At 40.1% G+C, this 26998-nt stretch overlaps 1 protein-coding gene across 4 annotated transcripts in view; it reads right to left on the reverse strand.

Moving 5' to 3' along the window:
- The window catches only part of SLX4IP (SLX4 interacting protein), a 195668-nt gene that overhangs the window by 8070 nt on the left and 160600 nt on the right, over positions 1-26998 (reverse strand). For all 4 annotated transcript variants that reach the window (XM_074406237.1, XM_074406238.1, XM_074406236.1 and 1 more), the window contains 2 exons: positions 18489-18566; positions 15406-15494 (listed from right to left, as the gene is read on the reverse strand). In XM_074406237.1, coding sequence (XP_074262338.1) covers positions 15406-15494; positions 18489-18566 — 167 coding nt within the window. The remainder of the gene's footprint in view (positions 1-15405; positions 15495-18488; positions 18567-26998) is intronic.

Consider the following 26998-nt stretch of genomic DNA (forward strand, 5'->3'; position numbering starts at 1 on the left):
CCAGGATAAGCTAGGTGACTAAGATATCCTTCTTGTCTCTAATCAGAAAACAGGTTGATTTGAGATGCACAAAATACTGAGCGAGGTGCAGTGGTTCATACTTGTAATCCCAGCACTTTGGGAGGCTAAGGTGGGAGGATAGCTTGAGCTCGGGAGATTGAGACTAACCTAGGCAACCCAGTGAACCCTAATCTCTACAAAAAATTAGCCAGGCATGGTGGCGTGTACTTACAGTCCCAGCTACTCAGCAGACTGAGATGGATCACTTGAGCCCAGGAGGTCAAGGCTGTAGTAAGCCATGATTGTGCCACTGCATTCCAGCCTAGGTGACAGAGTAAGGCTTTGAGAAAGGAAAGAAAAGAAAAAGAAAGAAAAGAAAAAGAACAGAAAAGAAAAGAAAGAAATACTGTGCAATGTTTAAGTCCCAAAAGCACACTGAAACTGTGGATAAACCAAGGAGTTCACCCCACAGTGATTTAGTAAAAATCGGATTTGAACAGAACACTGTTGGATTAATGGGAGATAGGGAGAGAAGTTGGCCTAAAACATCAGAGAAAACACCTGCTCTTGAGCTTTCAACCTCCTCACAAAGTCTGTAAAGTACAGGAGGGGCTCCCACAGGCCAGTGGAAAGACTGGCTGCATCAGAGACACATAGGGAGCCTTTCGAAAATAGCGATTCCCAAGACCCATCCCTGGAAGTTCTGATTCACGAGATCTGGGGTGGGGCGAGGACATCTATATTTAGGTTCCCAGGTGATTCAAAACTGCTGATATACATAGAACAACTCAGTAAGGCAAAGCAACAGATAAACAAACACAAACTGGTACAATGAGACAGCCTTTTGCAAAGTGTGGTCCTTTATCCCATGCATCAAAATCAAGTGGGGGGTGTGTTAAAAAATGTTTTAGATTCCATCCCAGAATTTGGATCTGTAGGAAGTGGGGTCAGGGCATGCACATTTTAGGCAAGTCCCTCAGTGATTCTGATACCCAGCAGAACTACTGAACCTCTGCCCCAAAGGCACACAGAATTGATAACTGAGCAGAATCCCGCAAAATAATCCAATCAGGCAATACTGAACTCTGTACCAGACATTGCTTGAGGCCCTTGAGGGAAAAGACCTCGCTTTCATGAAGCCCCTATCTCAATGGAGAAGACAACAAACACATAAACATATGTCTGGTGGTAATGATGTTATGAGGAGAAATAAACATCTAAAGGGCCATGGGATGCTATTTTAGATATGGTGGTCAGGATAGGCTGTGGTAGGTACCAAGGAGAGCTTTACCCTGAGACCTGAGTGAAGGACAAGCTGCAGGCTACAGGAGCAGATAGGGAAGCGCATTTCAGGCAGGGGGAAGAGTGAACACCAAGGCTCTGAGGGCAGGGTATGCCTGAAGGTGCAGAAACTGGAGAGTAAACCAGGGGAAGTCAGGAAGCAGGAAAGAGGGGTGTGTGTGTACTGGTGGTGAAAAGGCAGATCTTGTGTGACTTTTGTAAGGATGGCATAGTCTGTTGTGAGAAAGATGATATGCCCATGGAAGGTTCCTAGAAGAAAAGGGACTTGACATTTTAAAAGGAATACCTTGGGCACTGTAGAGGGACAAGGTTAGATGGAGGAAGACTAGAGATGAGGCCTAGGCAATGACTGATTCATTCAGAGATGATGGGTCTTGGAGAAGGTGAGTGGTGGGGAGCAGTGGTTAGACTGGAAATATAATTTGATGGGAGACCCAACAAAATGTGCTGATGGACTCAATACAGGGAGTGGGAGAAAGAAATGTCATTGGTGACTCCACAATCTTTGGTTTACACAACTGGATGAAGGAAGCTGGCCTTTACCAATGCAGAAAACATAGCAAATTTAGGGTCAGGCTTGGGGGAATAGGACCAAGAAATCAGTTTTTTAGGTGTTACTATGGTATGACTGTGTCCCCTCCAAAATTCAGGTGCTGTCAATGTGATGATATTAAGAGGTAGGGTCTTGAAGAGTTGATTAGGCCATGAGGGCTCCACCCTCATGAATGGGATTAGGTGTCTTTATAAAAGGGCTTGAAGGAGAGAGCCCTTCCACCTTGTGGGGACACTGCTCCTCCTTTCCAGAGCATACAGCAATGAGACATCATTTAGGAGGCAGAAACTAGACCCTCACCAGACCCCAACCTGCTGATGACTTGATCTTAGACTTCCCAGCTTTGAGAACAATAAGAAGTAAATTTCTGTTCTTTGTAAGTTACCAGTCTCAGGTATTGTGTTACAGCAACACAAATGGACTAAGATGGTGTAAGGGTCCTCCTAGATATCTAAATCGAGGTGCTGAGCAGGCAGGTAAGATACAAGTTTCCAGCAGAGGGAGGAGGTCTGAGGTGCAGACACAAAGCTGGGAGGTCCTCAGGGTCAGTCAGGATGAGTTCTACTAGAAAATGACTTTGAATGAGTTAAAGAAGTTGAGAAGATGAAGAAGATCCAGGAAAAGAGACTGAGGGAAGCACCAGTGAGGAGGAGAAAAATCAAGACAGCATAATGCTCCTGGAGGCAAAAGAGAATGACATGGAAGTGAAGAACAAAATGCCAATGAAGTGACAACTGTGGGCCCGGTGCAGTGGCTCATGCCTGTAATCCCAGCACTTTGGGTGGCCAAGGTGGGTAGATCACCTGAGGTTGAGAGTTCTAGACCAGCCTGACCAACACGGGGAAACCCTGTCTCTACTTTAAAAAAAAAAAAAAAAAAAAAAAAAATTAGCTGAGTGTGGTGGCTCATGCCTGTAATCCCAGCTACTCAAGAGGCTGAGGCAAGAGAATGGCTTGAACCCAGGAGGTGGAGGTTACAGTGAGCCAAGATCGCACCACTGCACTCTAGCCTGGACAACAAGAGCAAAACTCCATCTCAAAAAAAAAAAAAAAAAAAGAAAGAAAGAAAGAAAGTGACAACTGTATGGAACACTGCTGACCAGTTATGAGTGAAAACTGACCACTGGAAGGAAGGCGACTTTGACATAAGCGTTTCTGGTGAAGTGCTGGGATCCAAGCCTACCTGACATAGGGTCAAGGGAGAGATGCAAGTGGCTGCATTTGCACTTCTCCAGTATGGAGGCATACTGAAGACCAGAACTCTCCAGGAGAAATAGAATGTGAACTGTACAAGCAACTTCAAATTCTACAGACCCATCAAAAAAGTAAAATGACACTTTTGTTTTTTTTTTTGTTTGTTTGTTTTTGTTTTTTTTTTTTTTTGAGACGGAGTTTCGCTCTTGTTACCCAGGCGGGAGTGCAATGGCGCGATCTCGGCTCACCGCAACCTCCGCCTCCCGGGCTCAGGCAATTCTCCTGCCTCAGCCTCCTAAGTAGCAGGGATTACAGGCACGCACCACCACGCCCAGCTAGTTTTTTGTATTTTTAGTAGAGACGGGGTTTCACCATGTTGACCAGGATGGTCTCGATCTCTTGACCTCGTGATCCACCCGCCTCGGCCTCCCAAAGTGCTGGGATTACAGGCTTGAGCCACCGCGCCCGGCTAAAATGACACTTTTAAAGGTGAAATTGCATTTCAATAATATATATTTAACATAATATAAAATATTATCATTACAATACGTGATCAATATAAAAAATATATAAAAATATAAAAAATATTCATGTTTTATATACTAAGTCTGTGAAGTCCGGTGTGCACTTTATACTTAGAGTACATTATTTCTGACTTGCCATATTTTAAATACTCCATAGTCAAATGTAGCCAGTGGCTCCAAGTACTGGCCAGCACAGGTCTAGACACCACCACTTTGGAAGAATTTTACAGTAAGGAGAAACAGAGAAACAGGGGCACCCACCACTGTCACCCTCAATACAGCTTGGTGAAGTAGATATTAATACCACACCCCAGGGTCGGATGCTGCTGGCTAGAATCTGGTGTGACATGGACACATAGCATGGGATGGTACCACCACTACAGTCCAACTGACAAACATGGCCTCTATCGGGAATGACTTGCAGCCAGCTCTCCAGCACCTGGTTGAAGGCTTTGAGACATTAATATTAGATGAGGTTGGAGTTTATGGGGACAGATCTTTGGGGCCATAGCATTAGGCTACTTGTCACTCCAAGAGTCCTTGGGGTACACCAGCCAATCCTGGCTCATCCTGAACACATGGCCCACCCCATATGGTCCTCCTAGTACCCTTCATAGCCATGTTGGAAGCATATGGCAGAAACTATGCTGCTAAACCCTTGTTTTTAGGGCTGTAAAACATTATACGACAGCAATAAAGGGATGAGAAAAAGCTATTCAGTGTTATTAAAATTGTTCTCAAGGTGGGACTTCATGTATTCTCAGTCTTCATCTTCTGAGAGTTGGATCTGTTTTCTCATGGTTATTTACATGAATTTCTTCTGACTCTGTTATATTCAATCCCAAATGAAAATAATTAATAACCAAACCAGATTTTAAAAGTAGACAACTCACAGTAGAATATTAGAATACATAGTTTTAGGACATATTCAAAATGTTACTGCTTCTCAGTTCCTTCTAATCCCATCTGCTGAGAATGATACACCTAAAGTTGACTGAATCAGGCTGAGGCTCCTGGCATATGAGTCCCAGCACAGAAGTGAAAGGGAGTGGAGGCTAAGGTCTCATGTTTATTGTTGGCTTGTCCCAGAGCCAGCTTCTCAACCCCTTGACAGTTGGTTTCTCATCTATCTTTCAGGATTGTTTGGGAAATTTAAATGCAGTGGAAGTGTATGAAGCAACTTTGGAAACTGGAAAGTATTGAGCACATCTTCAATGAACCTGATGCCTTCACAAACCATACGGGGCTGGAGAGAAGGCAAAGATGCCTTGTATTCATGAAAAACTCATATGATTCTCAAAGTCCTTTTCCCAACATCTCATCTGGGCCCCAAAGAGTATTCATCAGGGCAGGTAATGTCACTACGTGATGGATGAGAAGAACGAGACCCACAAAGATTAAGTGTAGGCCATACACACAGTCAGGGGCAGAACTGAGTTTAGAGCCTGCTCCCTGTGCAGTACTCTCTTCGCTTTGCCCAATGGCCACAGTATCATTTGCCATCATGGTTCGACATGGACTTACAGAAAGAGAAGAGGACTTTGGTTCAAGTCCCCTCTTGGTAACTACCTGACTGTGAGATTTGGACAACTGACATATTCTCTGAGCATTGGTTTCTTCATCTATAACAGAGAGAGGATAATAATACCTCTATGGTGGATACTCATTTAGTTTGTGGAAGCAATACTCAGAATTTTGTTCTGGAAAGTCACATCTTCAACCCCCATCCAATGTCCATGCATTTCAAGAGACCTTGTTTCTATACATGACTACAGAAACTATTGAATTCACAAGCCTCAAAGAGATGCATTGGTCATAGCTGTCCTGGCAAGAAGCCTGATCTTTTCCTCCTGGAAGGATAAGAACCTGGGGCTGTCGGGACCAACCACCACACATAAGCTGATGGTGAAGCCAACACAGTCGAATCTGGAGCCAAAGATGGTGAGAAATGAAGCCTTAATGATGCTCTTTGTGTCTCTGATCAAGCTGTACCTGAAGTCTGGACTTCTCAGGGGCATGAGACAAAAACCTTCCCTTTTTTGGCTAAGCCTCTTTGAGTTGGCCTTGCTGTCTCTTGAAAATGAAAAAGTTCAAGACTGATACAATCTCTTTTCAGGTTTGTTGCACTGAATAAGTTATTGTATGGAACAGCCCTCTGCAAACAAAGCCTTTTGCCAACAATAAAAGCAGATTAAAAGTGTAATATATTATCAGCTTATTTTGGGGGCACATAGTAACATTAAAGTATGAAATGAACTACTTTAATTTATAATGAGGCAAAAAGAAACATTACTCCCATACTTTAGTGCAACACCTCATGATTTTTCAGGAGCATCAGCCATGCGAAATGTGACATATTATATGAAAGGCTCAGTTAGTTACAGAAAAACAGCCCAAACAGAGCATCTATGACAATGACCACAATCTCAGACCATGAGACAACAGAGCCATGCAGAAGCCATGTGTCTTTAAAATGAGGGAGAAGTCTCTTTTCTAAGTTTTACCTATAATACTTCCTTAAATGTTTTGATAACAAAGTAAAAAGTGCAAAACAGGTGGGATAGAGTCGCAACAAACAACTAAAAGAAAGGATGGAAGCAGACAAGACAAGTATGTGTGTATTGACTCAAGGGAACTGAAGCAAACAGGAGGTGAAATGAAAAGTGGCCTCGTATGAATTCCATTGGGACTGAAGTTGTTGTTCTCTAAAGATGGTAATAATGATGGAAATTTGTTCTGAGACCAAAGGCAAAACTCTTGGTACAGGGGCTAGCACCTGGTATGTGAGTCTGCGTGAAATGTCCACAAGGCGGATATGACCTTCTCCATTTCAGACATGAGGAAACTGATGCTCTGGGCAGCCAAGCCATCTGCCCAGTTCCCACAGTGAGGGGCAAGCCTTCATTCCACACGTGTCTGACCCTGAGTCTGTCCTCTGAGGACTTCACTCCTCTGCCTTCCCATGAAAAGGATTGGTCTTTAGGGGAATTAGAGCCAGGGCTGATGATGCTGCCACTTGGGTTAGTTGTGAATCATTCTCCCTTTAAAATGATTTTTTAAAATTTTTCTTTTCTTCCGAATTGATGCCAATGAAGCTCTTGTGTAGATTCGGGGAAGCACCCATAAGCAGCTGCTAACAATATCACCCTAAACATGAAGTCCGTGAAAAAAATAAAGTTATTTTGTAGGAAGTATACATTTCACAGAGATTTTCCAATTTACATTCACCTACCCTCAGGAACCTAAAAATATATCCTGATCAACCTTAGCCTCTGTGCTTGAATCTCTGGTGCCAAACAAGTATGACAAATTTGGACATTTTGAAAAATTTATGGGTTTGGGCCAACACTTGACATTGTAAGACTTATCAACTGTTCTGAGAATTGGATGGAAGCTATTTAACTTTGACCAGAAAAAAAAAACATAAAAATATACTTTAAAAAATTTTTTTCAAGGAATTCATGAATCATAGGCTAGTAACCCCAGTTTAAAAGAAGAAGGGAAACAGCTGTAGAGAAAATATAAATAGAGAGAAACATAATGGGAATTACCCCAGGCAGAGTTGGGCCACTTTAGGAGGTCTCCTTGTTAAAAAAAAATACCTTGTCTGACAAAGGCCTGTGGTTGAAAAGTACCAGCACCTGTAGGAAGGTAGACAGCACTGCTTTCGGGATGATAAAAGAAGGATGATATTTTTCCTAACATCTCACATGACTGAGCACGTGGGCCTGGACAGGGACATGGTGGAGAGAGGTGGGCAAACATGAAATCCTGCCATGCAGGGAGTAGCCCAGGGCACTGATGGGAAAGAGGCCTAAGACCTAGAGAGAACACACCACAGATGATTGTCTCATTTCAAAATTCTGCTCTGAGCTGGCCTTCTGCCCAGGGATGCGGAAGGAACAGCTCTTGCCATTTCCCTGGGACACAAGATAGTAAGGCCTCCTCTTTCCAAGACTCAGAGCTCATGATAGTAACAGCTTTTGTGAACTAGTCTGGGAACCTCATCCCCAGTTATGACACTGTTTCCTTGGGAAAATCAGTACTGAATTCTAAATCATCTGTTTGCTAATGAACTCTCTGTGCTATCACTGTGGGTGTTCTGATGAAGATGTGCTTTTAGGAATTCAAGCCTGAGAAGTCTGCTGTCTCTTGATTCCTATGTCCTTTAGAGAGGTGACTGGGTCCTTCCTCCAAAGCCATATCTCACTGTGAGTCTGCTGGCAGCTACTGGAAATTGAAGGTGTTTAGCTGGGTGGTCGCTGCTCCTCCTCCTCTTCCTGTGGATGTTGGTTAACAGAACTCCCACTGAAGGTCACAATTTTTGCCTTTAGTATGTCTCTTTCCCCACCCCACCACTGTCTCTTTCCCCACCACTGACTGGCTGGCTAAATGGGGGGGTTATCACTTAACTCTTTGGTACTTCAGTTTTTATAGCTACAAAATAAAGTTGAGTTGGCAAATGGAGAAAAAATTAGGGAGCTGAGTTTTTTGGGAAAACATTAATAATATAAGCAGATGGATAGTGTCAGGTATTTTTATTTCAAGCAGGAAGGAGAAGACTGTAGCAGTCTGTTAATGTGGCGTTAATGGCATTTAAATGAAGACTTCTTCAGAAAAGAAAGGAAATGATGTTGATAAAAATTAATACTAAGTGCCTTAAACTTTCTATGACATTTTAATATTCATTATTTCACTTGCTCTTTAGGAAAACTTGAGAATGCTGTACAGCAGGTATCATGTTTACCTTTGCTTAACAAGTTAGGTGATTAGTGCTCCACGAAGTCAGATGACTTATCTAAGGTCATCAGTGAGTAAGGGCAGAAGCAATGGTCAAAACCAGGTCTTTACGTTTAAACTCTAATCCCTTTTTCAGTTGTTCTATTCCCTACCACGTTTTTCCTAATAAAATCTATCATGAAAAAGGGATATCAACAGAGATTATGTGTCTCTGCACATGCAAAGATACACTACGAGAAAAAACCCACAAAGGATTAGGGAGCTGAGATACATCCTATTCCAACTTATCCTATCTAACAATCCTCATTCATTTAACGTATCTTATTCTACTTCAGCAAAGGGCAGGTTCCCTTGTGGGGATGACGGTGGTGGGAGGAGGCACAAACCATCTTTTTCACAACAAATACTGCTGGTTAAACATTTGGGAAAATTTTATTATTAAGAAAAGAGAAGAAAAATAATTTCATTATTAACAATAGAGAACTCAGGTTCCTGTAATACATAAGCAAAACATTATCTTCAAAAAAAATGATCTAGGCTGGGCGCAGTGGCTCACGCCTGTAATCCCAGCACTTTGGGAAGCCAAGTTGGGAGGATCACGAGGTCAAGAGATCGAGACCATCCAGGCCAACATGGTGAAACCCTGTCTCTACTAAAAAATACAAAAAAATTTCTGGGCGTGGTGGCGTGTGCCTGTAGTTCCAGCTACTAGGAAGGCTGAGGCAGGAGAATTGCTTGAACCCAGGAAGCAGAGGTTGCAGTGAGCAAGATCATGCCACTGCACTCCAGCCTGGCGCCTGGTGACAGAGTGAGACTGTCTCAAAAAAAATAAAATAAATAAAATAAATGATCTTACCCGAGAAATATTTTTTCTTATTTTCTCCATCTTAGTCTAGAAAAGCCAACAGAGGAAATCTTCATCCCCACTACCAGTATTTGCAGAGGGTCATCCATCTGCCAGTCCCTATAAGGGCAGGTGGGGATGGTGGCTATTCAAGGAAAACGCCCACTGTAGGCCACTTGCTAAGGTTATGGTGCTTATCTATTCCCTACCTGTTGAACGTGTTCTGACCCAGAGCCTTGGCCTTAACTGATTGGAAAGGACAGGGCAGTCAGCCTTGGGAGGCGACAAGCACCATGAGAATTCTTTCATACTAAACAGCAGTGTGACTTAAGAGAAGTATTCAATTTAGTGCTTAATTCCACTAATCTTTCTACTTAGATGATGCTACACTGAGGACTAGCCTTGTGTGGCTGATGCAGGTCAGTGGAACCTTGACAGCTATTTTGGCCACAACTCAAATGAAGCATAAGGCAGATAACCCAAATACCTTAGTGACATCAGCAAAGTCCAACTGCTAAAGGGCAAAGAAGACCCTGCTCCCTACAGATGCCTCAATGTCATGTGTACACCGACAGTGCAGAAGAGGCAGACAGAGCTTGGCTGTCCCTTAAACCTAAAGATCACAATTAGCATGATATTGGTCAATACACAGAATAAAAAGGACCTCATATCATAAACTAAAATACATTCCATAAAAATATCAAAAGAAAATATAAGTAAATGTTTATCTAATTTTGAAAAACATAACACCAAGATCATCAAAAGCAGAGATCATTACAGAAAACACAATTCTGAGGATACATAAACATAATGTATCCTACCATACAGTACTGACATACAAGTGAAAGGAAAATGATAAACTCACTGAGAGTTACTTTCCTTACTAGATAAGAAGTTTTCATGTACCAGAGTTTCTCAAATACAAGATCATCAGTAAAAAAATGGAAACACTGCTGACAAATATGTCCTAGTTAAAACACACACACACACACACATACACACACACACACACACACACACACACACACACACAGGGACCTTTATTAGGTATAAAGTATGAAGAGATACCGTCTAGATCATTAGCAGAAACCTTGCGTTCAGAGTTGTGGCTAATTTTTATTTTCTTTATATATGTTTGGATTAAAAACTTTTTTGTACACTGAATATGTACAGTTTTGGTGATCAGTTATTAAGTAAAATCTAAGTTCATAATATTGTGGAAAATGTGAAAACAGCCTCTTTCTACTCAAGAAACTTTCCCTAGTGCTACAGGAATCTCTTGTTAATGTCTTCCATCCAATTCACCACTAGCGTTGTTTAGAAATAAGAAAAGCAAGGCCGGGCGTGGTGGTTCAAGCTTGTAATCCCAGAACTTTGGGAGGCTGAGACGGGTGGATCATGAGGTCAAGAAATCGAGACCATGGTGAAACCCCGACTCTACTAAAAATACAAAAAAAAATTAGCAGGGCATGGTGGCGCGTGCCTGTAATCCCAGCTACTCAGGAGGCTGAGGCAGGAGAATTGCCTGAACCCAGGAGGCGGAGGTTGCGGTGAGCCGAGATCGCGCCATTGCACTCCAGCCTGGGTAACAAAGAGCGAAACTCCATCTCAAAAAAAAAAAAAAAAAAAGAAATAAGAAAAACAAATTTTGTAAACTCTATGATAGATCATAAAAAACCTGGAAAAGTCATCACTTATTTTCATTTTCTGAACACAAAAATAGAGAATTCTTTTCTTGAATGATCTGATTGATATGTATGCAAAAGCTCTCTTAGGAAGTTAAAAGATTCTGTCATGAGGGTACAAATGTCAGTGCACAGTCAAATGTTAAGTAGCTTATTTCTTCTGTTCTAAAAACATAAGGCCTACAATGTTACCTTACAATTTCTATTTATATCTTTCTTAAGATCAAATACAACTACCCTGGAAGTTTTTCTAATCACAATTTTTAAATCTGCGAGAAAATTTCTTCTTTGTGCAAAATTATTTTGTAGTTTTTATTTAGCTACAGTTTTATTTGCTTCCTCCAATAGAAATGCCATGTAAGAAAAGATTTTTGAGATAATTTGATACCCTCCCCCTTGAATGAGAGGAAGCCTATGGTCTACAAAGGCTGGGTTAGGAGAGGCTGAAGACTGCAACAGCCAAGCTAAAAATAACTCAGAAAAATAAACTCATTTTCACTTCAATTTTGTATTCGAAAACTAGAAGGAGAATTCTTTATCACTAAAGAGTAGTGTGACTTAAGAGAAGTATCTGAGTTAGGGCTTCAATATCATTTCTTGTCAGGATGTCCCAGTAATCCTTCTACGTAGGTGATGCTACAGTGAGGACCTAGCCTTGTGTAGCTGGGCTATGTCTACAGAATCTTGGCAGCTATTTTCACAGCTTGCCCACAGCTCAAATAAAGAGCATAAGGCAGAGAACTCAAATATCTTAATGTATATATCAACTTTTAGGCCATACTAGCACTACAGATCATTTTTTAATTTCCAAAAGGATCACAGACTTTGACAGCTTCAGTTTTAAAGTAAAGAAAAGTAGGTCTGGGGGGTTTTGGACTTTCCTTCTGAGGAATGGTAGAAGAGATCCAAAGGAACCCTTGGATCCAGAATGAAAAAAATATTTAAGAAAAATGGAGGCCCTATCTGAACAACATTTTTAGGTCACCAGGGTATCCTTCAGCAGCCTTGATCTGCCAAACTGTAAGCTCCTTGAAGGCCAAAGGGCTTTCTTACTTTTCTTTGTTTCCCTGGTGCCTACCAGAGTTCCCAGTATAGAGCTGGAACTTAGCAAATGATGTTAAAATGTGATGGTAAAAACAGATGGGAAAGCTGATCTCCAGAGGCTAGAAGGAATGGCTGTAACTAACACACAATGAAATAGTAGCTTTGTGCTGACCCAGAAATGTCCCAGTTATATACAGAGTTTTATGGTTATTTACACAACTTTAATAAAGAAATAATAGAAATAATAAATAATTTAAATTTCCCAAAGTCTCCAGGACTTCACATCTGAGAAAGAAAACAGTTTCTACACAGGCTCTTGAGTTCGTAAATAAGAAAATACTGTTGGAATGAAATGTAGCTGAGTGCAATAAAAATTCACTTTATGTTCTTCATATTTCCAAGGAAAAAAAGGTGAGGAAAAAACAAACCAGATAAAGGTAAAAACTCTCAAACAGACTCCCCAGTTCTATATCTAGCAATGGGTCAAAAACTGAGGCAACAAGGGTTTTGAGATTTCTTATGAGAAACTCTAGTAAGAAAAATACAATGACTCATTTCATAATAATGCCCTTTCTTCCCAAAGTACACATCACAATTCCCACATCCCTAGCACATGGGCACTCTGTGCAGAGCTATTGCAACACAGGGGATCTCCCTGCACCAGAGGCCCTGAGTGGACAAGAGAAATGCCAAAAGTGACAGCAGGGACAGACCTCCCTGGCGCTGCGGTGCTTAGGGGCAGTGTGGCTGCATTGCCGTATAAAGGAGGGCGATTACTCCCTTTGTACTGCCTGATCTGGAACAGCAGTTCTTTTGTGCAACCACCTTTAAGAACTGGGGAGCTAAGTGCAGCTGGCTTCCTTGTCTACAGGTTCAAAGAATCCCTTGACAGAGTAGTTCTGAATAGACATTCCCAGATTTCCTAACAAATTGTCACTTAGACACTGAGAATCCAAAAAAGAAAAAAAAAAAAAAAGATGAAGGAAAGGAAATGTGTGCTCCTCAAGGCTACAGCACAAGTAAGGCACCCAGGCTGTTGCTCAAGTACTAGTTCACTCCCCTGTCACTTCTGTGGCTAGAGAAGAGTGAATTAATAGTTACAGAGAAACAACTGAAGTTTATTGCCAAAGAAATCTCTCCAATATAGCTACTGCCAGCACCAATTTTCCCAGCCTTGCCCAGTCATGTGTTCCTCAGAATTGCTACCAAGAGAAAATGAAATGGATCCTGACCTTTGGTGAATATTCATGTAAAGTGATAAAATAATTCAAAGCTTGATGGAAGTCCAGGAATACTCACAGGAGCCTGACATCACTGGCTTTGGGCATTTGAAGTATAGAACAAGTGGTGAGAACGCCTTCTCTCAGGCAGAAGGCAGTTCTGGAAGGGAAGAACTGTTTATTGATCCTTAAATAGCTGAGACAGGCAGACTCTGCAGAGGTCAAATATCAATGAGAATTAAACTACAAGACACTTCTGGTGGAAGGATGGTGTAGTTGGCTTGATGGGCCATTTGTGGGAGAGGGACCTTTACTTGACCTGGGTCTTTTATTGTTTCTAGTAACAACAGGCCTGAGGAAGTGGTGGACTGGAGGACTTCGAGGAGGGGAGGTACAGAGGTGAGCAGGCGAGGCAGGGGGTGTGCAGAACTTGAGCCCAGAGATGAAGCTGTTCAGTAGTGCCAGGCTTTAGCTGACATATGTGGCTGGTAAAGTGCATATGTGAAGAGACAGAGGTGGAGTAAATGAGCAACTGAAGAGACAGAAACTGAGGACAACTAAAGACACTCAAAACAAGGAATGAGCCTCATTATGGAAATGGCATTTTCCTCCTAAGTTAACGTGCTTAACCTTGGTCATGTTATCACTGGTTATCAGAAATTTTAAAGATAAAGAAATTGAATTCACTCATGTAAAAGGCTGAGACTGGTGAGCTTTTCAGCATGAAAATTCTCAATGTTTAGGAAGCCCTCCAGATTACAGGATTTATATGACAGCTGCTATAGAAAACTTACATCTGTATAAATACCAAGGCCCCTAAGGGGGATAATATTTCATTTGTATTGAGATGTTTTAATCCCTCCTTAATAATTTAAGATAGTAAGTATTAATATTACATATCAGATACAAGATCTAATTTCTCCTGCATTTCATTTGAAAGTAATAATACTTTCTGGTACAGTTAATTGTTGTTTTCTTAAACCATAGATCAATTTCTTCCTTGTTCTGAATCAGTTAAGCTATATTATATTTTAGATGTATGCCAATGGTATTACCACTTCAGTATTTATTAGTTTATGAAGATAACTCAACATCTTGGAAATATTTCAAAAGACAAACCTAATACTTTTCACCAAATCTGCCTCGTTCATTTAATGTGTATTCCTAAGAGTCTGACTGATGGATGAAGAAGAGGAAATACGAGCCACACTTGCTGCTGCGAATGGTTTCTCTGCACAAAATGCAGTACTTTTCCTGGGTCTCTATTCACCCTTGTAGTCTCTGAAACACTCTTCCTATGTATTTACTTAAGATGAGATAAGAAGCCGGTTTTAGACGATGTGGGCCAAATTTCAGATTTCATGTGGATTAAAAAATAATAAACACCAAGGGTAATCTAATATTCCCATAAATTATTTTAGAAGCATAATAATCATGTCATACTTCATGGCCCAGTTAATGTCTGCTGGCTTTTTTTTTTCTGTTTGTTCAAAATTCAAGTCATATGTCCCTGTTTGTTAAAGATTCAACTCATACATCCAAATATATGAAAAAATGTCTGTGTAGAATTCAGGCAGACTGGACTGTGATTGCAGCAAACACACATATATGCAACAAGAAAACTCTCAAGTGTACATGTTCACCTTAAAAGACAAAGCAGTAAGCTACAATTCTGAGTAAGTTTCCTTTATCTATTTGTCTAAAGAGACAACTCCAATAAAACAGAAACAGGCCCTGTTGGAGCTTAAGACTTAGCATGAGAAAACGGAGAGAAAGAAGGAGACGAGAGAGAGCGAGAGAGAGTGAGAGAGAGCGAGAGAGAGAGAGCGAGAGAGAGAGCGAGCGAGCGAGAGAGCGAGCGAGAGAGAGAGAGAGAAAGAGAGAGAGAGAGAGAGAGAAAACCCTATCAGCTATGAAATAATACACTGGGGAAAAGTACTGGTTCTCATGAAAACGTCGGTAATTCACCATGGAATAAAATTTAAAAGCCACTGACCCCAATGAAAGCCTCCAGTGGAAACATGTAGATTTTGCTTCATTTCACTTAAAGACTTTCCTTTATTTCATTTAAACACTATCATAAGCACCATCACAGTTTTTGTGATGTGTTGCTTTCTCATTTAAAATTGATGTGGAAAAGGTACTGCTGATGAAAATGGTCTTCAGGAAAAGAGCAATGCACGAATTAGCCGATGTTACCATGCAAAATAGGTAGGCTTTCCTGTTCCCTTAAAACATTTTTTTACAGTAACTCAGCATTTGAGCAGACTTGTTTGTTTATAGAATTTTTTCATACTCACCAAACCTTCATTCTGACTTGCCAGAAGATCACGACTGAATGCAAGCTGACTGACACAAACCACAAATCTATCAGGGAATACATGGAGTTCTGTATAAAGTGAAGAAAAGCAAGTTAGTAAAGGCATTAAAAAGCTATAAACACAGAAATGGTTGTTCCAGACTTTTTGTTCATTTTAAGTTACTGAAATCTGCATATCCATATGAGACACACGTCTCTTCTCTCCTCCCATCCTTTCAGTGTTTGCGATCAATAGGACAGGGTGAGCACAAAGTTCCAGGGTGAGCTGAAAAGCTGCAAATTGGTCCACCTGAGCCCCAGGACCATGACATCGCAGGAAACCCCCAGGCAGAGCCTCTGCAGCCTCACCTCTGTGTCAGTCTGATGTTTTCTGATTAGAACTCCTATTTGGAAAATAGGATCAATGTTTTCAAAATGAGAATGTAAGACTTAAAGGAAGAGGAAGAATATTAAATAAAATCTAAAAATGTGACCCATCAACATTTTTACCAGTTACTTTACTTATCATGTCCTTGGTCAGCTAGTCTTAGAGAGGTCCCCCACACTCTAAGTGGGCAAACTACTAATCTGAATCAGGCTGGGAAAACAGCAGCTTCTCTTAGGAATTAATGATCCAACTATTTAGAAAATGATTAAATATACAATAAAGATGAAAAAATTACACCATAGTCATAGTAATCTATTATTGCTGCTTCTTAAAACAAAACCGCTGACTTCCCATTGGGAAAGACTGAATGAATCACTGAACTGGACTCCTCGGCATTCAATGAAAGGAATAGAAGATGGTAATGACATCTGGATCTTTCCTTCTCTCATCAGTCTGTCCATTCATCCATTTGTTCGCCAGCCTCCAGCTACCCAGGCGTGATGTCTGGAGTGATGCTTGGCTGATGCCAACAGCGTCTGTTCCAGGTGGGGGGGAAGGGGCTCTTCTCCCTTTTTCATGCTTTGTTGTACTACTTAAGTATTTTTACGATACACGTCTGATATTTGTGATAGAAATGAAGTCACTTTTCTAACAAAGAAAGCTTCCCTCTTACATGAGACCAGTTTTTTTTTTAAAAGATGGATATTACGAATCAGGTGAGTAAAGCCTTTTATGTACATTGCACACAATGGCAATGACTGAGGTAAAACGTATCTCAATCTGATGCACTGCTTGGAAGCCAAGCAAGAAGGTGTCAATTACATGGGCACAGAATTTAAACAAGTTAACACCTTACACTACTGGGCTAGCTGAAATGATCCCGAAAGGCCTAAGGAGTTGTTCTTCCAGTAACAGCTTTCACCACCACGGTCTCCTTGGCAGTCGCCCTCCCTATTCCAAGTTATCCTATTCAGAACAGTAGGTTAACAGTTATTAACAAAAAGAGCTGTACTTATCCTGCTCAAAAACCTACCATGACTCCTCAGTGCCCAACATTCAAAGTCCTCCATGATTAACGATTAACCTAGTGTTCTGGTCTTACTGCCAACTAGTCCTCCTCATGATGAAAGCCCTCATTTCAGGTGGGGCCTGGGTGTTTTTAAACTTTGACCCCTTGTGGGTATGATATCTGGCTAGATGACTAGAGATGGACCTTGAGAAGCCAGAAGAACAAAATTAGCAAAGCAATTAATATTTATTCATTAGTTCTTGACAAATCTTATTGAGATAAGTGGTAATATAGCCTGTTTATCATTTTATGAGAGAGAAAACTGAACCACAGAATTCATTATTTGTCCACCCTCCCCCTAAAAAATCGTAATATTCAAATACAACAGTTCATTAGTGGATCAGAACTGGAATTCAAAATTATCAGTTCTATCAAAAACTTCCTCTGCGTTTGCATTTCTTCCTCTGAAAGGTAACAGTGCTAGAATGGCAGTTTTTAAACATTTTGGTGCCAGGTAGTAACAGAAAGCAACTTCTCCACCGTTTTACTCTGTTTAGGTCATTATTGAGAGTTGTATTACATTAATATTTAAATAAAGATTTAGGCAATGACAGTCCTTACTATAAAGGATACAGATACAAGGTTAGTTGACTTATTTTACTAGAGAGTTGAGCAGAGTGGAAGACCTTGTTAAGAACGTAATATATTTGAGGTTCGGCATGTTGGCTCATTGCTGTAATGCCAGCACTTTGGGAGGCCAAGGAGGGAGTACAGCTTGACCCCAGGAGTTTGAGAACAGCTTCAACATAGTGAGACCCCTTCTCTACCAAAAATTTAAAAAAAAAAAAAAATTAGCCAGGTGTGGTGGCACACACCTGTGGTCCCAGCTACTTAGGAGGCTGAGGTGGGTGGTTCATTTGAGCCTGGGAGGTTGAGTCTGCAGTAAGGCATGATTGTACCATTGCATTCTAGCCTGGGTGACAGAGTGAGACCTTGTCTCAAAAACAAAACAAACAACAGCAAAAAAGAGAGTAATATATTCAAGCAGAGTTTGGAGTTAAGAAAATGCAGATGATCATGACGATTCCACAGCAATTCTCCGCACAGTTAATTTTTAAAAGTCTGTTTCATATCTTATACTCATAATGAAATCGTTCATGGAAGGTAATCTAAATTGTCTTCCTAGTGCTCAGATCAACTTGGAGAATGATCATTAGCTTCTGACTTTACTGTTGCTGGCTGGACAAGTTTGAAATCTGTCTTTAGTGGACGTCTAGACTTGGGGAAGTGACAAGGGAAAGTGGTCTCATCACACGCTTAGGGAAAGCTCTGAAAGCTGTGGGCTGGGAAAGCGCTTTCTTGTGCACACACCTGCTCCATATGCCAGGACCTTGGTGTGCACAGACAATGCTGAAGTGATTCATAGTTCAACTGTGTTGAGTCACTAAAAGAAAAGTGCTGAGATGCAGCAGGAAAGGAAAGTATGATGTGGCCCAGCTCACTGTTCTCAGATAGGCAGTAAACACAGTACAAGCTGGGAGGAAAGGAATTACGAATTTTTGGACACACACAATGACATGAAGGCAATGAAGCAAATGGGACTTTCATTCCTAATTTTCATCCCTTCTCTATCTAGGGCAAGCAGATTGTGTGAAATGTCTAACAACCCAAGAAATCAGCTTCTTACCAGCATTCTGTGAGCTCCTGATGCAGCGAAGGCGTATCCCTCTCTTGAGGAAATATGCTGTGATTTGAAAGCCATAACCTGTAAAGTGAAAGGGAATGTCACTAAGTTACAAATTTGTTTGCCACTAAATCTCTGAGACTCAGCCTGCCATCTAAGATGCACTCAATAATTATTTAGCAAATGAGCCTGGTGTGGTAGCTCACACCTGTAATCCCAACACTTTGGGAGGCTAAGGTGGGTGGATCACTTGAGGTCAGGAGTTTGAGACCAGCCTGGCCAACATGCTGATACCCTATCTCTGTTAAAAATAATAATAATAATTAAAAAAACTGGCCGGGTGCAGTGGCTCACGCCTGTAATCCCAGCACTTTGGGAGGCCGAGGCAGTGGATCACAAGGTCAGAAGATCGAGACCAGCCTGACCAACATGGTGAAACCCCGTCTCTACTAAAAATACAAAAATTTAGCCAGGCATGGTAGTGCATGCCTGTAATCCCAGCTACTGGAAAGGCTGAGACAGGAGAATCACTTGAACCTGGGAGGTGGAGGTTGTGGTGAGCCAAGATCGTGCCATTGCACTCCAGCCTGGACAACAAGAGTGAAACTCCATCTCAAAAAAAAAAAAAAAAGCTATCTGGGTGAGGTGGCAGCCACCTGTAATCGCAACTACTCAGGAGTCTGAGGCAGAAGAATCATTTGAACCTGGGAGGCGGAGGTTGTAGTGAGCTAAGATCACAGCCAATGTACTCCAGCATGGGTGACAGAGTGAGACTCTGTCTCAAAAAGTAATAATAATGATAATTATTATTATTTAGCAAATGAAATAATAAAGGAATTAACAGAGGGCTTCTCTTGAGAGGCAAGGGTTAACATTATTACTATCTTGCCTCTTCCAGGAGGCCTGACTATAACACCTGGCATACTCCCTAGTCCCTGAAGTGGCTCAGTTACTTCATCTGTAAAATGAAATAAATGAGGAGGTGTAATGTGCCTGAAAATCAGGACTTTCAGATGGGATAGTAATTCAGTCGGAGCCTGTGAATAAATCATAGTCAACTTCTGATACTCACTGCTTATTAGCTCATAAAAAGAAGCAGTTCATATCTATTTCAATGTGGGTGTATTTTGCCTGTAAATAAATTAATTCAAGTATGTCAAAATCTTTACATAGAATGAGATGAAAAGAAATATGACATGAGTAAAAAAGAAATTTATCCAACTCACCAGAGTGGCCTAAGTGAATGAGAGCATTAAGTGTTGACAAGAACATAAAACAACTGGAATTCTCATACACTGCTGGCAGGAGTACAAATTGGTACAGCCACTTTGAAAAAAATGCTTGGGCATCTAAAGCTGAACTTAAGCATGGACATACAGTGTTCACAATAGCACTCTTCACAACAGTCTAAACCCGGAACCAATGCAAATAACCATCAACAGTAAATTTTTTTTAATGGGGATATAGTCACACGCTGAAATACTATATTGCCTCTAAAAATGAATGAGCTACAGTTACAGGTAATAAAAGAAATACATCTTATAAACATAATGTTACATGAAAGAAGCTTGATCCAGAAGAGAAAATGCAATCTGTGAAAATGGAGACATTATCATTCATCTTATAGGGTGGCAACAAATTTTCAGATGATTCACAGAAGGTGCCAGCACAATTCCTTCCTCTCTCCCTTTCTCCTCTCTTCTGTCTTCCCTCCAGGTATAAAACCACTTTGTTGATGACTTTCTTGAAAAAATCAAGTAAAACTGTTCCTGGTTCTCATAGTCAGCAGTCAAGTTATTTGGTAGAAGAAGCAGAAGTAAAAGGTCCCCCAGAGCGAGGTGAGGGTCCCCCTGTCAAAATGGAGCATCCAAGGGTTGCAAGAAGTAATCTCTAGAACCATTAGATTCTCTAGAGTCCATCATTATGATTGTTCTGAAATAACTTATACAAATAATACAATTAAAGAAGTTTCCACTTTCATATTCAGTATCCTTCTGACACTCCTGTAGAAGGACCCAGGACATCAGTGACCGCAGACTGGATGCTGTCTAAGCAAGCGATGGCTCCAACAGAACAATTGCTTTAGTCATGCGGATTGTGTAGTAACAGTGACAACTATTAAAGGATAATCTCCGGATTTCTGAGATAAAATATATTTTTTTCCTAACACACTTGAAAATAGATCATATTTCAGTCATGTGGCTTTCTTCTGCTTAAATGTCAAACAAAATATACAGACCACTGACATTACTCTGAGTGCTTTTTAAAAAAAAAATGTCATTTCTTAGGTCACTGAGAGAATGGAAGTCATCTCTATATCTGTTTATTTGTCCTACTGCTGAGGGAAGAAGTGGAGTCCTTAACAATTGGGGAGTCACAAACACAGCAAAAATTAAGTCTTTTTCAAGTAATAACTTATAATGTGAGCCTCTGAGCAAAAAAAATTATATATATAGTATCTAAGTTATTCTACCTTTGCTGATCTACAGTTCTAAGTGATTACGATTCAGAAGGCATGCTCAAAATTTGAAAAATCTTCTTCCTATACAAAATCTCCAGCAATAAAATGTTACTCTCGGGAAGGGGCTAAATCTGAAGTTGACCATGAAAGCTACAGTTTTGAGTCCAGGAAGCCTGGTGTCTTAAGATACCACTTGAGTGATAACTAAATCCTATTTGGACTACTGAATAATCACCTCTTAATATGACATCTTCCCCTATAGAAAAAGAAAGCAGTATAAGGCAGATTCCAAGTGATCTGCTACTGAAATTCGTAGGAGAAATCAGTTTATTGTAACCTTGCCCCCTACACCTCCCACCCACAGGACAGAATTAGGTTAAAAGGAATCATTCCTAAATGGCATCATCTTGTTATTAGTGGTTTCAATGGAAAATCTGCCCAAACGGCACCTACGAGAGAAATAGCAAGTTTACATGTAAAAAACATTTGCACCTCCTTAGTCCAAATTCCACTGGTCATATGAAACTTTACTGTTTAAAGAGAAATTAAGGAGAGATTAAACACAAAAGGTACTGTGTCAGTTCTTATGGCCAACTAAATTTGATAGGTAAACAGAAAATTGTTGCTGCTTGAAACATACTGAACTGAAATGCTTAGGAAGATGTATTTCATTTATTCATAGATAACAGGCAATGATAAAGACTACATTCTTATCTTTGCTCTTTATGAAACTGACTTCAGAGAGTTCAGTAGGCCACTGAGATTTTGTACTTACCCAGGGCTAAAGCAAAGCTCCACTACTCTCTAAAGCTAAACAGCAATTTGGCAAATAATCCTAGTGGCCTTTTGCTTTTCCTACTTGGGGCACCAGCTCCCAGCTTGCTAACATTGGTGTTTTAAATGCAGAAAACCTGAGTCAGCAGAGCAAATGGAAATCATAAAGTGATAATCTTTTTATTTGAAAACTACTGGATGATGGTATTAAGATTATGAGGAGCTTGCAAATCACATTTCAGTATGCCTGTTTTCTTGCTGGTAATTGTCATCCTCCTAAATCTGAGAAAACTGTCTTTAGACATAGGAAGAGACTTGGGTTAGAGGGAGGAAAAGCTTTGTAATAGAAACATCTTACCACCAGGCGTTTTCAGGTATGTGCATTTCCAGAAACAATTTATATTTTTTAATTGTTTAATGTAACACAATTATCTAGTATCAGCAAGATACTTCTCCCCTGGCCTTCAAGCAGCCCAAAAAATCTCCAGTTCCTGTGCCACCATTTACACTCTGTATGTTGTAAAACGCTGTTGAACTTCTCCCTATCCTTCTATAAACAACCTCCAAAGCAGCAATGAAGCCCCAAATGAATACCTGTTACCACACTAACTTTCTTCAGGCTTACCTAACTTGTTCATCAAAAACTATTAAGTCTCTTTAAAAAAAACTGGGGAGGTGGTTGGTAATACTTATGAGAGAAAGAAAGGACAAACCAGAGTCCTGCTACTATTTTATTTCATATTCTGTCTAAAACAAGCTGCTCCAAAATGGCCCTACTAGAAATTTGCAGTCTTCATAAACAGAAAGGCAAAAATTATGACAAAAAAACTCAAATATGAGTTGAACAAATTCCATCCTGGCTTAGCAAGGCCGTAATTAGTTTCAAGCAGTACCGTGCTCCAATGAGTAATGGTTTTAAGGGAGTGGTCATTTATTTGGGTTGCTACAGTTCACAGTCCCAAGACACTGAGAGCAAATATTCAATGAGAGATTTTCCTGTAAAACTATCCAGTCTCACTTGTTTTCCGGGGGATTCATAGCCAAGGCCAGTTGAGCTTCCCCACAGCTGCCAAGGGGAGTCTGTGGTCCAGTGTATAACAGTGGGAAGCCCTCTCCCACAGCTATTACAAGACCACTCATGGAGGAGCCTGGGAAAATGCCTCTGTGTGGCCTGCTGAGCCATTAGGACCACCGGGGCAGGTGAATTCCACTTCATTGTGGACCCCGCCCACCACCTGTGTGGCTCTCTTCCATCAAAGCCTTCTCCTAAACTACAAGGCAGGCTCAGGGAGACCTACAATGCCCTCAGTACTTCTCTCCCTGAGATGACTCCTTCATTATTATCATTACTCACACAATCTGACACATTTCAAACATTCAGAAAAGTAGAAAAATAGTGTCATGAACATCCCAAAACCCACCATCTAGATTCAATAATAGTTAAGATTTTGCTGTATTTCATATACACATTTTCTAAACTCTTTAAGTAGACATCATGAAACCTTACTCCTAAACATGTAAGCATAGCTCTCGAACAATATGGAAATTTTGCTTCATTACCATGACACTATTACAACAACTGAGTATGACATGATTGATCAAATAACCAGTCTATATTCAAATTCTTCCAATGTCCCCAAATGTATATCACTGATCTGATTTTCCCTTGAATCAGATCCAACCAAAGACATGGATTTTAAGAGATATTTGCTTACATCTCCTTTAATCTAAAATAATCTCCCATTACCTCTTTAAAAAAGAACTCTGAACTTTTAAAGAGATCAGGTTAGCTGTGTTACAGAACAACCCTTTTCTAGATTTGAATTTTTTTTTTTTTTTTTAGACAGAGTCTTGCTCTGTTGCCCAGGCTGGAGTGCAGCAGCACGATCACAACTCACTGCAGCCTCAACTTCATGGGCTCAGGTGATTCTCTCACTTCAACCTCCCAAGTAGCTGGGATCACAGGTACATGCTACCATATCTAAGTTTTAAAATTATTTTTAAAGACAGGGTCCTCCCTACACTGCCAAAGTTAGTCTCGAACTCCTGGGCTCCTGCCACCTGGGCCTCCCAATTACACGTGAGAGCCACTGCACCCAGCTGAGCGTGTGTGTGTGTGTGTGTGTGTGTGTGTGTTTAGGCAACCAAAGTTGCCTAAACACAAAATTTCAACCTGTATGTTCTTTTTTTTTTTTTTTGCATTTAAGGTTTTGGGGTACATGTGAAGAATATGCAAGATTGTTGCAACCTGTATGTTCTTTTAAAATGCCAGCCATTTATTAATTTTGACTTCTTAACTGCTGTAGGAAATTGCAGGTTCAAACTAAAGGGATAATGACAATTCAAAGGCTGGCATACAGATGACTTGAAAATTTGGCCCCAATGATAACTTCAAAGAAATCAAATTATGAATTTATAGATAGTTAAAATTTTGGTGAAGATAAACTTAGGTAGGTTGGATAGTGGTCTGACATTTGCTTTAAGAAAGGGAACTTTGCCGCAATCAGATTACTATGTGCTAACCCGGAAGCAGCTCTGCATTGCACGCCAGTTCAGACATGTGACTGTTTCCAGTCTGAAGCCATGAGTCAGTTCTCAAGCCTGGTAGTGATTTAATAAGAGGATAGGAAGAAAGAGGCTGATACCTGCTGAGTATTGACAGTTTCTTCGGTATTAGGCTAGACTAGGAACATATACATAAAAGATGAAGAATATGTGTGTTCAAGCTATTCCATTAAAGAAAAATGAAGCTGTAATTCATTACATCCCAAACTGTAGTCTATTCAGAAAGTTACACCTTGTCCTTATCAAAAGACCAAGGGTAGAAAGGAGAGGGAAATCATGAGTTTGATGTTGTCACTTTAAACATGAGGAGAGACTAAGTATGAGATGGGGCCTCTGAAAAAGCCTTGATGGGTCCTTTGGAAACATGTTAAAGGTCCAAGTGTGACCTTCGCTATTGCTGGTGATGGGTGAGGCTGGAGAAAGGGATTGTTCTGTGGGACTTGAAAATCAAGTTTAGAAATATATATACAGGATCCTAGTCTAAGACCACAAGCGGGAAACAATTTGGGTGGGTAAGTGGAATATTTGATCCTAGGCTAAAAATTTCACTTATGGCCCAAGACATTTAGAGACTCCAAAAAGGTTCCCTTGAGATAACATTTCATGTCCCTAAATAAGGACAGTACTAGATTCTGAGTCACAATAAAGCTATGTCTATTTGATGCCAAAACAAATGGGGCATGAAATGTTTCATAAAAAATAAAAAATAAATAAAAAAATAAAAAAACTGTGAGTAAAATAATTATTTATAAAATAATTCTTTGCAGTCAAATTTATTTAGAAAAAAACACACATTTTCTACCTGTCACCCTTTTGACTTTTTAGATAATGCCACAGGATACATGTGCTACAAATTTCATTTTCTATGGGATCCATCAGAGACTGTTAACATTTAATAAGAAAGATTTTCAGAGTAGATAAAAAATAGGAAAAAACAAATTGAGAAATTATCACTTCAGACTTCTTCCCATATTGCTTTCCCACTTATTTATTTTAAAAATGTCCTTAACATTAAATATGAAAACCATGTTTGGATAACATGCAAGCATAGATGAAATGATATTCAAAACTATGGTTCCCACAATCATAACTCTGCCAGGCCATGCATAATGGTAAGAATAATATAATACTGTGTACTTATAAAACTCAAAGTTCTCTTTAAAATCCTTCACTCATCTTTAAATAACTATACATAAAAGAAACAGATTTTTAATAAGCCTTCTAAATGAGGTAGCTGTTGTTTGAACTATTAACTGTTCAAGCAGGCCCCTCTGCAATAGATTTCAGATTTCCTGTGTCTACGGAGGAACACTAGATGAAGCATATCCGCTGTGGCCTCCCTGTCTTGCAGGGGGTCCACTGCAACTCTCAGATTCTATGATCACGTGCAATGAGAAAAAGAGCTTAAGAACCACTGGACTATTCTAACAGGATCACGGACCCGCATGCAACCTTCGGAAGTCCCCTAGTTCATTTGCTGTTTGTTAGCTAGGACCACATTAAAACCATCTCTTAAAAACACCATCAAAATGCCGAGTGAGAAGAGGCCATACCAACAAATGTGCCACTTAATCTGTCCTTTATTTGAATTGAGGTTGCAAACTTAATGCCTAAGGGATAAGACAGGTAACAGGAAAAGGGCTGGGTTCTGACTGGAAAAAAGAGAGCGCTCAGGGCTTGTTTAAAGGGGACAGCAGTGATGTTTAATGCCAGCTATCAGATGTTTAATGCCAGCTATCAGCTGCTATTGGAAACTAGAGCACAGGGGTGCCAGCAAAGCTAGAAATACAAGTGTTTATGTGAAATCTCTTTAAATTTTAACTTTGCAATAAATTCAAACTTTTAAAATATATTGTGAGGTCCAAATAATATGTCTCTCAGAGCCAGTGTGGCCTTGTGTCGTCAGTTTGCAATCTCTAATCTAAATTCCTCACACTTCAGTTGAATTTCTTTTTTGTGTGTCTTCGGCACAGCTAAAGGAAAGCTGGCCACTACCGAATGCTTGAAGACAGGTATTCAGTTTCAGTTTAGTCATTTATTCTAAGCTAAATACACCCAGGTCCTTAACCTCACTAAACAGGGCATGTTTTCCTACGATGAAATAAATCATCTTTCTGACTCCGAAGTCTGACGTTAAAGATACTCAGTTAAGGGTTTCACTCAATATGGGGGAAAATGAAAAGATTATACAATTTTAGAAATCATTAATTGTACAAATGTGTGGTAGCTACATTAAAAAATTACAAGGCTTTGTTAGTTAATTAAGAAAAGAACATATACCATGTTCTCAACTGGAACGGCTAACCATCACAAAGATGTGAATTGTTTCCATATTTATTTAACAAATATGTACCGTGTCCCTATTATGTACCAGACAATTCCAGTCAAAAATCACAATGAAAAAATTTTTTATGAGTGTAAGGGGAGGAGGCAGTTTGGAAGTTGCCAAAAATAATGTGAAATTTAATCTAGAAGAATAGACAAGAATAGTTTTAAAAATTCAAAGTAAAAAAATGTTTTTTCAAATTAAAAGTAACATAGGCTCAATGTGTTTTTAAAAATCTAGACAAAAAAAGATGTAAAGAAAAATGAATCTTCAACATTCTGACCACCCAGAGACAGTCTGTCACTTAGACTTTTAATATCTTCTAGGTCTTTTCTCAAAATATTTAATCACATATACTCTTATTTCTTTCTACAAAAACAGAATCAT

The sequence above is a fragment of the Saimiri boliviensis genome, chromosome 9, assembly GCF_048565385.1.
Source record: "Saimiri boliviensis isolate mSaiBol1 chromosome 9, mSaiBol1.pri, whole genome shotgun sequence".
NCBI lineage: Eukaryota > Metazoa > Chordata > Mammalia > Primates > Cebidae > Saimiri > Saimiri boliviensis.